Here is a 13,448-nt window from a genome sequence, read left to right as displayed (position 1 = left end):
GAGCCACTGTGCCTGGCCCAAACCATAATCTTTTAAAGCCCCTACTATTGTTATTGTCCTCATAGAGTTTTTGCCCTTCAAGTATCATCTGCCCTTGCTTGTCAATGTCTTTGTCAGGATTTGAGTTCTATTTACTTCGACGGAGTTCATTAAATGGTGTATTTTTACTAATATATGTAATTCAACTGTACTGATTTATCAGCTACAATACCCAAATATCTGGAAAGAAATGACACACGACAGAGAGACACAGCAGGGTAGGCAGGGAGACAGACAGCGACAGAGTATGTCTGGGGGGTAGGGGTGGTTTGAGAAGTAATTTCTTAATTAGAAAACTAATGATAAGCATTAGTGCATATTTTCATTTTTTTTCCTCTGCAACTAAGGGTACCTGAATATGAATTTTCAAAAACAAAGATTCCAGGTTATTTGTATAAAACAAAGATATACATATAAGCATGTTCACTGCAGCAGTGTTTTAAAGATAAAGCCAGAAAACAACCCCAAAATCCATCAATAAGAAACTGGTTAAAGCACATCACATTATGGAATACTTTGAATCATAAATGCGATGGCTCCATATATTATTGTATTAGTCTGTTTTCACACTGCTGATAAAGACATATGAAGACTGGGCAATTTACAAAAGAAAGAGGTTTAATGGACTTACAGTTCCACATGGCTGGGGAAGACTTCACAATCATGGTGGAAGGCAAGGAGGAGCAAGTCACATCTTATATGGACGGCAGGAGGCAAAGAGAGAGCTTGTGTAGGGACACTCCCCTTATAATACCATCAGATCTCATGAGACTATTTACTATCACAAGAACAGCATGGGAAAGACCTGCCTCCATGATTCAATTACCTTCCACCGGGTCCCTTCCACAAACCTGAGAATTCAAGATGAGATCTGGGTGGGGACACAGCCAAACCATATCAATTGTAAAGCACAAAGATGTCCAACATTGTAAGAAAAAAAAAATCAAGGATGTATAGTATGATTGCATCTGCATAAACACCAATACCTGTGTGTAGGTTTTTATATATATGTTAAAAATTTCTGGATGAATATGAGAAACTCTTAACAGCGATTTACTTACACAAAGGTAGTCTCAAATCTGAATTTATGTGGATTTCTAGTAAACTATTCATGGAAAGTCTCATGTGCCTTCTCTGGCTTAAAAAAAAATTCATGTTGGAAGTACTTAAGAGTTTGTAGATCCATGCAACGCACTCTATAAACAACAATGAAACATCTGCCCAAATCTACTGTGTAAAGTAGTGATCATGCGGAAGGAGATGGATACAGGGAAGCACACATCCCTTTCCTTCTTTCAGCATCTCAGAGATTGGCGAGTTGCACATGTGAGCAGTGTGGTGTAGAGGTGGAAAACAGAACTCATTGGCTCAGTCATTTAATCATTTCAACAATGTGAATGTCTGTCTATTCCCGTACTCAATTTGCACCTTGCTAGGCACTGGGACATAATGAACAAAACTGATCCAGTTCCTACCTTCCTAGAAGGCTCTAGTCTAGTTTGAGAGAAAGATATGTATCAAACAATCACAGAAGTACATTAAAATTGCAACTGTGCTTTGCAAAGGAGAAGATTCTTTAGACATTAAAATGTATAGTACCTCAACGTGTTTGTGGCAGGCCATCTTAATCTTTTTTTTTTTTTAAAAGAAGACAAACACTCTTAAAAGCTAAATATTCTTTAATTCAATTTCAGAAAGCTCTTTCTGCAGATGAATTTTGTATGCTTTCCTTTGTAAGACAACAAAAATCAAGTTTCCCTTTCTATTTACTTTAGTTGCCAAATTCAGTGCTGATGTTATTCCATATTCTAACTCAGGTCGACAGAAGTACTTCTACCTATAATCCTTATAGTTCTATTTTATCTATGATTTAACCCTGCATACCTGTTCAAGTAATTTTGGAAAAAATGCACATTTACCCCACCCAGTCTGCATGCCTATAGAAAGCCTAGCATGTTACTATAATTCAAGTGACCACTGCTCACCATCTATTTGCCTCTAACAGTTAAACTTTAAGTACAGAATATTTGTGGAACTAATGTTTTAGTATGTCCCAACATCATAAACCTAGGATAACAAATCGCTATATTTTCAAAGGTAGAAAAATGTCAAGAAAAATACCTTCCTTTGAAAATGGAACACATGTAGAATTCATCCAATATTAGTACAGTGCCTGGCAAAGTGGTATGTTTTGAACATACTACAATAAATAGGATACATTTCCCTTATTTCAAGGAATTCAGAGTATAGTGATAGAAAGGGGGGAAAAAACCAGGATTTAGTGTGGTATATTTCAGTAATTAGCATGTAGAAAATGCTATAAGAGACCAGAAATGAGATAAACCACCTCTGCCTATAGTCAGAAAGGCTCCACAGAGGAATATTTACAATAAATTCTAATCTCAGCCAAAAGAAACTATTTGAGTATGACCCTCTTAACCGTGACCTTTTAAAACACAGTTATTTTTTCTTTTTGTTTTTTTTTGGGGGGACGGAGTCTCGCTCTGTCCCCCAGGCTGGAGTGCAGTGGCGCAATCTCAGCTCACTGGAAGCTCCACCTCCCTGGTTCACGCCATGATCCTGCCTCAGCCTCCCGAGTAGCTGGAACCACAGGCACCCACCACCATGCCTGGTTAATTTTTTTTTGTATTTTTAGTAGACGGGGTTTCACTGTATTAGCCAGGATGGTCTCGATCTCCTGACCTCATGATCCACCTGCCTTGGCCACCCAAAGTGCTGGGATTACAGGCGTGAGCCACCGCGCCCAGCCAAATCACAGCTATTTCTATAATTTTTTTTTTTTTTTTTTAAGACAGTCTCACTCTGTCACCCAGGCTGGAATACAGTGGCGCAATCTCGGTTCACTGCAACCTCTACCTCCAGGGTTCATGCAATTCTCCTGCCTCAGCTTCCCAAGTAGCTGGGACTGAAGGTGCACACCACCACACCTGGCTAACTTTTTTTTATAATGATTTTTACGGATACTGACTGACCCACAGTGTCACAAAACAATTTCTATACTCAAAGGACCTTTTGTCATGTGAATCTCAGGTTTATGATAGGTGGGAAAAAAAAGATAATTTGTATTACATCACCCCAGAATCAACAGAATTCCAAAATCTATCATTTATAAATATGAAAAGCAGATTTGAATGTAATATACCATGGGATCCAAATGTTTACAATAAATTTGGTCAGAAAACCGTATGTTGTGAGGGGAAAAAAACTATCTGGGTCTGTGATAGTTTCAAAATTATATTTAGGGCAACAGTGCATAGATATACACAGGCAATAAAATCAGTCTGTCTTTGTTAAACAGATCTAACAGGCGTAAAATTAGACAAAAAGATAAATGCCCAGAAAAAAACTTCCTGAACCATCAACCTTATAGATCAAATTTACAAAGAACTTGATTTTTATTTAAATTAAATAAAGGAAAAGAAACCCAATAAATGTATGCAAAAGCCAGATTCACTGACAAATATAGCAGACAACAGAATCAGACAAGCCTCTACAAAATCACCTACAAGACAATAAACTTCATTTAGTTTCTTGGATTATTGTGCTGTTGGTTTTCAAAGGCTTGAAGTCATATAAAAGCTCTAGGTACAAGTCCAATTTCTAAATCAATGATACTGAAAGTGTGAAGTTACCACATTTTATTCTCCCTTTTGGTTGCTATCATAGGTGTTTAACAAAGAAGTTGTTTTTATTTCTTAAGTAGGTAAATCAAAGTACTTTGAATCAAAATTACCTAATAAAGATACTAAGCTTTCAGCTCAAGTTAGAGGCTGACGCTTCACAACTACCTGAAATAATCCCCAAATGCTAGGATTATCATAGAAAAATGTGTTTAGGAAATTAAAATCAATGCCTTATTTTTAGAATCAACCTATTGGTTGATAAAAGGTCAGTGTACAATTCAGGTCCTGAAATGTGAATGGCATCAAATCCACATTTCAGGTGGAGAAACGGAAGGGAAAAATACAGTAAATGATTGGAACTTGCCCAAGGTCACAGGCGAAATTAGCAAAACTAGAAGCACATTCAGATTATTGACTCCAAGGAGACTGTTCTCTTTGTGACAGTAATTTCATACATCTGATTCCTTCTGTGTAATTTAGACAGAACTAAATCAGACATGTATATTTTTAGGTTAAAGAGATGCTGCCCGATAGAAAAATGCCCTTTTGAGAGCCAAATTCTATTTGAACTTCCCTTTTAAAAGTATCAAATTCTTTCCATCATCACATCCAAATGAGAATTTAGATAGAAACACTGAAGACAATAATTTATTTTAATTAGGCTCATTAAGAATTAAACATTAGATTTCCTTTTATTCACTCAGAATTTAAGAAAATGTACTAATTTTAGCCCTTGATATTCTTCTTCTTTTTAAAGAAAGGTCCAGGCTGGGCATGGTGGCTCACGCCTGTAATCCCAGCACTTTGGGAGGCTGAGGCGGGCAGATCATGAGGTCAAGAGATACAGACCACCCTGGCCAACATGGTGAAACCCCGTCTCTACTAAAAATACAAAAATTAGCTGGGCATGGTGGCGCGTGCCTGTAGTCCCAGCTACCCAGGAGGCTGAGGCAGGAGAATCGCTTGACCCGGTTGGTGGAAACCGCAGTGAGCTGAGATCATGCCACTGCACTCCAGCCTGGTGACAGAACGAGACTCCGTCTCAAAAAAAAAAAGAGAAGGAAGAAAGAAAGGTCCCAATAAATATGAGTATTTCGCATTCTTGTTAACAACACAGCGTTCTCTAAAATCAAACACAAAAAGTCCAGATTTCTTTGAGTCTGCAGAAGAGAGCTTGGCATTTTAAAGAAAAATGGTCACAGCTGTAAAGGTCTAATGATGAACCAGGTAATCTCCCTTCATCAAATTAAGACGTATTAAAGAGAAAAATGTTTATAATGAAGATGGGTTACTTTACCCACTTGAGACACTATTTATCACAATTAAAGGATAGCAAAATAACAAGACACTGAAATGCTCTTCAAATCTCGGCAAGCCACAAATACAAAGGTAAAATAGTGGTATATATTACTTATCTTTATTTTTCAAAGTAGACTGAATAAGACAAATCCAAGTTTGGCTCATACATCCTATTCTGATGACAAATCTATGTACACTTGATGAAATATCTTGGCTATTAAGCTCTGGTTAACCTCTATCTTGATTTTTCTTTCAGAACCAAGCATTACGTCTATCAAAGCATGCAAACAGCTCTCTTTAGCTCCCAATCTTACCTGCTGAATCTTCCAAATCAATCAGTTTGGGCATTAAGCTTTCAGGAAGTTTTTCTGGTAAATCATAGCCATTCTTCCTAGCAACCACCAGATGAAAAGCAGCACAAAACTCATCCAGTGTCAATGCACCATCTTTATCAAAGTCTGAGAGTTCCCTAGAAGATAAGTTTATTGTGAATATAATCACATTCTGCTTTGGATCCTTTTATTTCTCAAAAAGAAGCAAGAGAAATATTTTCCATGAGGAAGAGCAAAACTCAGTAATTATAAAATCCCATACACGGAAAGATGTGTGACACAGCAAATGTAGCAAAATGTTACCTGCAGAATTTAGGTGGTAGTATATGAGGGTTTATGGTACTATTCTTTAAGCTTTCCTCTGTGTTTGAAATTCTCTAAAAAGTGGCCCCAATAATTAAGGTCACGAAAAAGAAGGACCTGTAACTTACATGCATTTTTAGAAGGCACACGTAATAAGTTAGTGACATTTTTTAGAAGTTTGCTTTTATGTTATCAAAATTCACCATGTATGTACTTTATTTTTTGTTTATATTTTTTCGATATGGAGTCTTGCTCTGTCGCCCAGGCTGGAGTGCAGTGGCATAAGCTTTGGCTCACTGCAACCTCCACCTCCTGCCTCAGCTTCCTGAGTAGCTGGGATTACGGGCATGCGCCACCATGCCCGGCTAATTTTGGCCAGGCTGGTCTCAAACTCCTGATCTCATGTGATCCACCTGCCTCAGGCTCCCAAAGTGCTGGGATTACAAGCGTGAGCCACCGTGCCCGGCCAACATGTACGTACTTTAAATCACTGAGTAGAACTGCAAGGCTTAAAACAGAAATACAGCCACTCCACCTTGCTGTCTATGCCCTTTCCTAGATACACAGACAACCACTTTTGTCTTTATTGCCTTAAACTATAAATAGCATGCATATATTACTAGTTTTTGAGTTTTCAGTTTTAGGTGTTATCTACCTACCTTGTACTAAGCACTCTATGCTACCAAAAACCTATTAAAAATGATTTAGAATATAGAGAAATACATTGATACACACTGGAATTAACATTTATGTTTATCTGGTAACCGTTTTTTACTTATTTTTGAGACAGAGTCTCACTCTGTTGCCCAGGCTACAGTGCCGTGGTATGATCTCAGCTCACTGCAAACTCTGCCTCCTGGACTCAAGCAATCCTCCCATGTAAACCTCCCAAGTATCCAGGACTACAGGCTTGCACCACCACACCTTGCTAATTTTTTCATTTTTTGTAGAGACAGGGTTTCACCATGTTGCTCAGGTTGGTCTTGAACTTCTGGGCTCAAGCAATCTGCCTGCCTCGGCTTCCCAAAGTGCTGGAATTACAGGCATGAACCAAAACTCCTAGCCTGTGTTTTCTGTTTGGTTTTGTTTTTTTGAGACAGAGTCTCGTTCTGTCACCCTGGCTGGAGTGAAGTGGCGCGATCTTGGCTCACTGCAACCTCCACCTCCCGGGTTCAAGCGATTCTCGTGCCTCAGCCTCCCCAGTAGTCGGGATTACAGGCATGTGCCACCATGCCCGGCTAATTTTTTTGTACAGACAGGGTTTCGCCGTGTTGCCCAGGATGGTCTCAAACTCCTGAGTTCGGGCAGTTCGCCTGCCTCGGCCTCCCAAAATGCTAAGATAACAGGCATGAGCCACCGCGCTCAGCCCCCGCCTGTTTTTATAAAGTAATTTGTGATTACACTTTGTGTTCTAATGGCCAATTCCAACCACATTCCAACACAGCTATTCTTAAGTCTCTGGTTAAATGGAAGCTAACACCATTCCTAAAGTTATGGCATGGTATAGGACTTAACTAAACTTGATAAAACACCAATGGGATAAATATAACCATGTATGTGCAAACTAACTTTTATCTCATGCATTATGCTAGCAACAAAAAGACAGCTGATACAGCTTAAAGAATTTTAGCTCTTTACAAAGAACTACTGTATCAGTATCACTTATTTCTTTTCTGCAGAATAAGAGAGAAGCTGGCTATTGTAAGGCAATACTGAGTTCTTTGACAGCATTCTTGAAGGGTTAGTTGTTTATTTTTTAAGGTTCTAAAATCTACCTGCTAGAAACTCCTTGGAAACAACCCAGTTACCCAACTAATGATATACCACACTTACCAAATATGAGAAAGTTCAAGAATAGGAAGTTTTGATTTTGTAAAAAACTCTTTAGCTGCAGATCCTGAAATATTAAAACAGTGTTGTTTAATGTTATTCTGAACTTACGGATCCACGAACAGAATGTAAGAGTCTTAGACTTTTTTAACTGGGAAAAGATATTTTTAATATGTGAATATGTCATGTTTTGGCTCCCAGTGATTATAAATTCTTTTAGACAAATAATCTGATAATTATTTTATAATTAAAATCTTATGACCAATAAAACAGTATCTTTGAGATTATGAAATTGAGACTGTCCTGTCCCATCTAGAAGAACTTCTGTTTTCAATAACTCACCTGGAATAAATCCGTTTAGATCAGGCTGAATGGTTTTAAACTGATTTACATAATACTGTCTTTGTTCATCTGTTATTTTCCAGGGATCATCATAACTACTGGATTGCCTACGAATTTCAATGGCAGTTGTAGCTGATGCTACAGTTCGTACTGTTGTCTGGTCCTGTAATGAAACATTTTTTCCTCAGTACAGTAGCTACCTACATGATTATATGGACCAAGATTGCTAGGTTATTTATCTTTGAAAATAAAACTTGCTTTTTGTGGATATTTAAAATGTAAAACCACATATCTGTTACAGTCAGATTACTGGATATGTTTTTGCACAATGATTATAGAAATGAGAATGACAGCAATTATGCAAGCAACAGAAAGTTACGAAAATGTGCTAAGAAAGCCAAGCAAATATATTTCCAGATGCAGAAACCTTTCAAAACTTCACTAGGAAATCAGAAACTGAAATAAAATTAGCCAAAACATTCCAATGATAACAGATTTGAAATGCACAGAGCAGAATTTTGCTTTTAAATAAATGAATGGATTTGCATTTATAAAATTTGCAACAGCAAAATATAAAAATGATGACTGGAGCAATACTCTGAATGAAGCAAATAAAAATGCAATACCAATAAAATGTCACACCTGGACAGAAGCAGGATGCATGGTTAAAAGAGTACTGGTTGGTGGAGTATCTGCAAAACTGACCCAGTTTTCTTGAGGTGGAGGTGGGGAATGCCCTGACCACACTGCATCACCAGCAGAAGAACCTATAAGGAGAATGGGTAAACATGCTGACTCATGTTTGAGGAACAAACTTAAGTTATCAGGAAGTTTTCTTTCAAACTCTTACTCTGAAGAAATCTAACAATTTCCAAAATGGAATCTTTTCTGTTCAATTAGAAATTATACCTCATTTAAATATCTTCAATTATTTTGTGCTCTCCTTGTCAATAAAATTTATGTGATTTATACATAATATTCTGGGAAATAATTATTCATTTTACCGTTAGAGAATCTGGTATCCATAAATGTGTCTAAGCATCATAGATACACATAAATGCAATTACCACTTTTCAAGGCAATGTATCCACTTATAAATCTCCATAGTTGGCTTTTGCTTTTATTTAACTTAACTCACAATTAAAAACTGTCTTGGAGGCAACTCCTGAAGGAATATTATCAAGTTTCATTCAATTTACAACCCTAAATAATTGTTATTTTTAAAAAATCTCTAAGCCAGGTTCTGTGGCACAAGCCTATAATCCCCACCTACTCAGGAGGCTGAGGCAGGAGGATCATTTGAACCCAGGAGTGCAAGACCAGGCTGGGCAACACAATGACACTCTAATCAATAAATCTCTAAATACCTGATTGTGCTTCACCAAAGGGAGACCAAAATGGCCCAGGTCCCGCAAGAGGCCTCTCACTATTCCCACCACTGGGATGACGGCTGTGCTTCCTCCATGTGTGTGGAGAAGTTGGTGGGGATTGCTGTGGTGAAACTACTGGGGAGGCAGGTTCCTAGAAAAGAACAATATTTTAAAATTGTAATTTTAAGGAGACATGTTAATTATTAAGCTACCAATAAATGTTTTAGTGAAGCATTTGCACAGGGCATGAACTGCTAATATTTACATGCATGTGATTACCTGTGCATCTGCAGATGTACGAGGCTGAACCGTATCATGGCTCACAGATCCCTTTTTCACTTGCCCCCTGCCAGGTGGTGGGGAATTACACCAGAATATGACCCTTGATTTTCAGAATCTGAAGAATATGAGGCTGCATGGCGAGATTCCTGTTCATTTTTTGAAGCAACAAATCTTGGCAGAGGAAGGTCCTTTACTGTTAACCACAAAATAATCATTACTTTAAAATAAAAAAGGACATATATATTAAAACTAAAATAAGACATGAATTAGATATTAGAATTTTGTAAAATGGATACAGAAACAAAAGGCACAAAACATCTATCACCACAAAATTTGGACCATAATCTCCCTTACATTATTCAGGGAGACTCTTACCTAGAAAGAAGTAATAAAACCAAATTGTCCTTCTAGTGAGTGATATAAATGGCTATATCAAATGTCTACGTTATGTTTAGCCCTACACTTGTCATTGAATATTTATTTCACCTCGTAACCACAGTACACCTGCAAAGTCCCTATTTAAAGATAAGAAAACTGAGGTTTCATGATGGCAAGGTCATGCTCGTAGTAACTGACAGGATCTAAACCTAGGTCAGTCAGACCCCAAAGCCTAGGCTGCTTCTACTCACACTGGGTCTTTAAAGTAAGATTTTAGACCTCTAAGTAAAGCACAGAATATGTCACTAAGTCTGAGATAGATTTAGAAATTTTCATGGCAGAAATTCCTAAAAATACCTTACTGTTCACCTACCAAAAACATGGTACACAGTATTCTATTCTACATTCAATTTTAAATAGAGGAGAAAGATGAAGGACTGAAAAACTGCTTGCAGGTAAATCATAAGTGATACTTTTAGACCAGAAAAAATACAGCTACAGAATCATTTCAGAGGAAAGTGTACTTACCTCCATTATATGATTACTTCTGTCTCTCTTTAGAACCTCCATATGAAGGGGGGAAACTATTACGCTTATTCAATATACATGTAAAAGAATTCAAAATTACCTGAAAAGAATGTAAACTCCCAACACTAGAAGAAAGATGTGTGGCAAACTAGAGGTCCACAATGAAAACCTCCACTGACCAATAAACTAAACTGGTACTTAAAACTATTTCTACAAATTCTGATATTTACAGAATTTTACAGCAATTTTCTGTACAGATTATTTTAAAATCTTAATTTTCTCTTTTCCCTTTACTCTATGAAAACGAAAGAACCCTCTGCATTTAAGTGCCTATCTTTGTAGACTTTCTATCTTCTTTCACATCAACAAGTCTCTAAATACTTGAAAAACAAATTATCTGATGATGTAACACTTTGATATGGTTTGACTCTGTGTTCCCACCCAAATCTCATCTCGAATTGTAATTCCCACATGGGAGGTGATCAGATCATGGGGGCAATTCCCCCATTGCTGTTCTTATGATAGTGAGTGAGTTCTCATGAGATCGGATGGTTTAAATGTCTGTAGCAATTCTCTCTTGCTCTCTCTCTCTCTCCTGTGGCCATATAAGACATGCCTTGCTTTCCATTCACCTTCTGCCACGATTGTAGGTTTCCTGTGGCCTCCCAAGTCATGCAGAAGTGAGTCAATTAAACCTCTCTCATTTATACATTACCCAGTCTCAGGGATTTCTTTATAGCAGTGTAAAAATGGACTAATACAAACTTGTAATGCGGTCAGATGTCTGTAACTAGATTTTAGTCTGCCAATATTTTAATATTGTCTCTATCAATCAAAAAGTTTAGGTTAACTGTTACTTCTTAATTTCAACTGGAGCCTCCATAGCCTTCCCAAACAAACAAAAATACAAAGTATAATGTTGTTTTATTAGAAATGAAGAAAACAGGGATGCTATATATGAAGATGGTCACTATAATTTATCATTTACCTTAATAAAACTATTCGCTTAAAATATTTCTAAACAACTTTTAGTAAATTCTTAAATATTTGCCATTTGAACAGTACATACAGTCAAATACAGATGAAGTACATAGACTATGCCGTAATAAAAGACAGACATATTTTTCTAGTATTTTCAAGTGAGAAATGCAAGGTAGTGGGAATAAAGTCATGACACTTCACTCAAGGTCACAAATGCCACTATAAGATCAGAAAGACACAAGAGTTCTATTGACTTGACTTCATTTGTAATAGAAGCCTATTTTCTTTCAGTTACTAGTGTACTCTATATTTACCTGTATTTATACTTTCCACTCTTAAAGGGAAACCAGACTGGGCAACAGCTACAAGTTTCAAAGCAATGTAGAACTGACTTCTTCCAAAATAACCAAGTCTTGTTGCACCACAAAGCTCCATGATCTATAAGATAACATAATGTTAACATTAAGATTCACGACAAAATTCTCCCTTCAAAAATAAGCAGCTACCCAACTTGTTTGTAACGTCTCAAAATATCTATCTAATAGATGGTTTAATACAACTGACAACCAACTTCCTCAAGTTTCAGGTTCATATGTTTACAAACAAAAAGTCACTGCTTTGCAATAAGGTCACCGTTCTCCTATTTATCAAAATCCATACGATTAGCAATTCTCTTAGAAAAAAATTTTTTGTTATGAGTCACAAGTTTAAAGAAACAATGTACCACCCGCTCTTCTTCATAAGCACTGCACATACAATACGACAATGTGACCAAGAGACAATTATGCAGCCATTTAAAGTGATAGTCTTTAAATGACATAACAACATGGAAAAATGCTAAGGATTTATCAAGTAGGGAGGAAAGGCAATATACATAATTTTAACCATAAAAACACAAATTTTGAAACTATTAAAAAAAAAAGTCTATCACAATTTTTTAGGTGAGATTAAGAGTCGGATTCTTCCCTCTTATTTTCCAAATGTATTTAATATGGCTACACTACTGTTCTTTAAAACGAACAAAATTTGTCTGTCCTTTTATTTAAAGCATGAAAGTGTTCAAGGATCTACATTAATCATTCCAGTCTTTCAACAAGTATTTCCAGACTTGCTAGCGCAAGTAAATATTACATTCAAAAAATAGGATTTCAGATTACAAAATTATAACTCTAAAAGCTGGAGGTTTCTACTATGCAGATATTATAATCTTATCTTAAACACTAGGCATCCCTGTTGTATCTTTTCAAATAATACAGATTTTTGTATAGAGAGCGCAGTTTTAGTCTGTTTTTCCAAAATGCTCAAAGGAAGATAAAGTATCTGAGACACTGTGGTATTAAGTCCGAAGAAAAGTATTTACAGGACTTCAAAAAAAGCACCTATTAACGATTAAGCAATTGTATCACAACAATAATAACCATTTGTTTACATACACAAAAAGTCATTTTTGCTGGCTGACCAGCACTGAAAGAAGTTCCTGTTCCTGCCACTAAGGAGCATGTCCTTCTGAAGAAATTTAAAAGGGCTAAGAGAATAAAAAGGCAGGCTAACATCATTAAGGGAACTATGAGGAAAAGGAGAGTTAAAAAAGGAAGGCCACGCGGCCCCAATCCTCTAGTCTTTTCTGCCCCCTTGACGCCTCGCAGAGGATCATTACATATCTCAGATACTTTTGTTTATATAACAATGCATCTAATGTATGCCAGGTATATGCTAGACAGAGGGAAGACCTAAAAGGAGTTCACAGTATGGTTTGTTGACATTTTGGGAAGACACCAAAGAAATGGTTAGAAATGAGGAGGCAGTGTTCAAGAAGGGAGACAGAATCTCAATGCTGTTTTAATTGGTATTTATTAAAAGTTTTGCCGGGCGCGGTGGCTCAAGCCTGTAATCCCAGCACTTTGGGAGGCCGAGATGGGCGGATCACGAGGTCAGGAGATCAAGACCATCCTGGCTAACATGGTGAAACCCCGTCTCTACTAAAAATACAAAAAACTAGCCGGGCGACCTGGCGGGCGCCTGTAGTCCCAGCTACTCGGGAGGCTGAGGCAGGAGAATGGCGTGAACCCGGGAGGCGGAGCTTGCAGTGAGCTGAGATCCGGCCACTGCACTCCAGCCTG

At 37.3% G+C, this 13,448-nt stretch overlaps 1 protein-coding gene across 1 annotated transcript in view; it reads right to left on the bottom strand.

The window, feature by feature from the left end:
• The window catches only part of REPS1 (RALBP1 associated Eps domain containing 1), an 89,637-nt gene that overhangs the window by 32,119 nt on the left and 44,070 nt on the right, over positions 1-13,448 (bottom strand). The window contains 8 exon segments of the mRNA XM_017848980.1: positions 5,297-5,451; positions 7,451-7,514; positions 7,790-7,952; positions 8,432-8,556; positions 9,157-9,310; positions 9,439-9,521; positions 9,524-9,634; positions 11,643-11,766. Of these exon segments, the coding sequence (XP_017704469.1) occupies positions 5,297-5,451; positions 7,451-7,514; positions 7,790-7,952; positions 8,432-8,556; positions 9,157-9,310; positions 9,439-9,521; positions 9,524-9,634; positions 11,643-11,766 (979 nt within the window).

This window comes from Rhinopithecus bieti, unplaced genomic scaffold (assembly GCF_001698545.2).
Source record: "Rhinopithecus bieti isolate Rb0 unplaced genomic scaffold, ASM169854v2 scaffold_31173, whole genome shotgun sequence".
In the NCBI taxonomy this organism is placed as follows: Eukaryota; Metazoa; Chordata; class Mammalia; order Primates; family Cercopithecidae; genus Rhinopithecus; species Rhinopithecus bieti.
The sequence above is the reverse complement of the archived record's forward strand: the minus strand, read 5'-3'. Positions and strand labels throughout refer to the sequence as shown.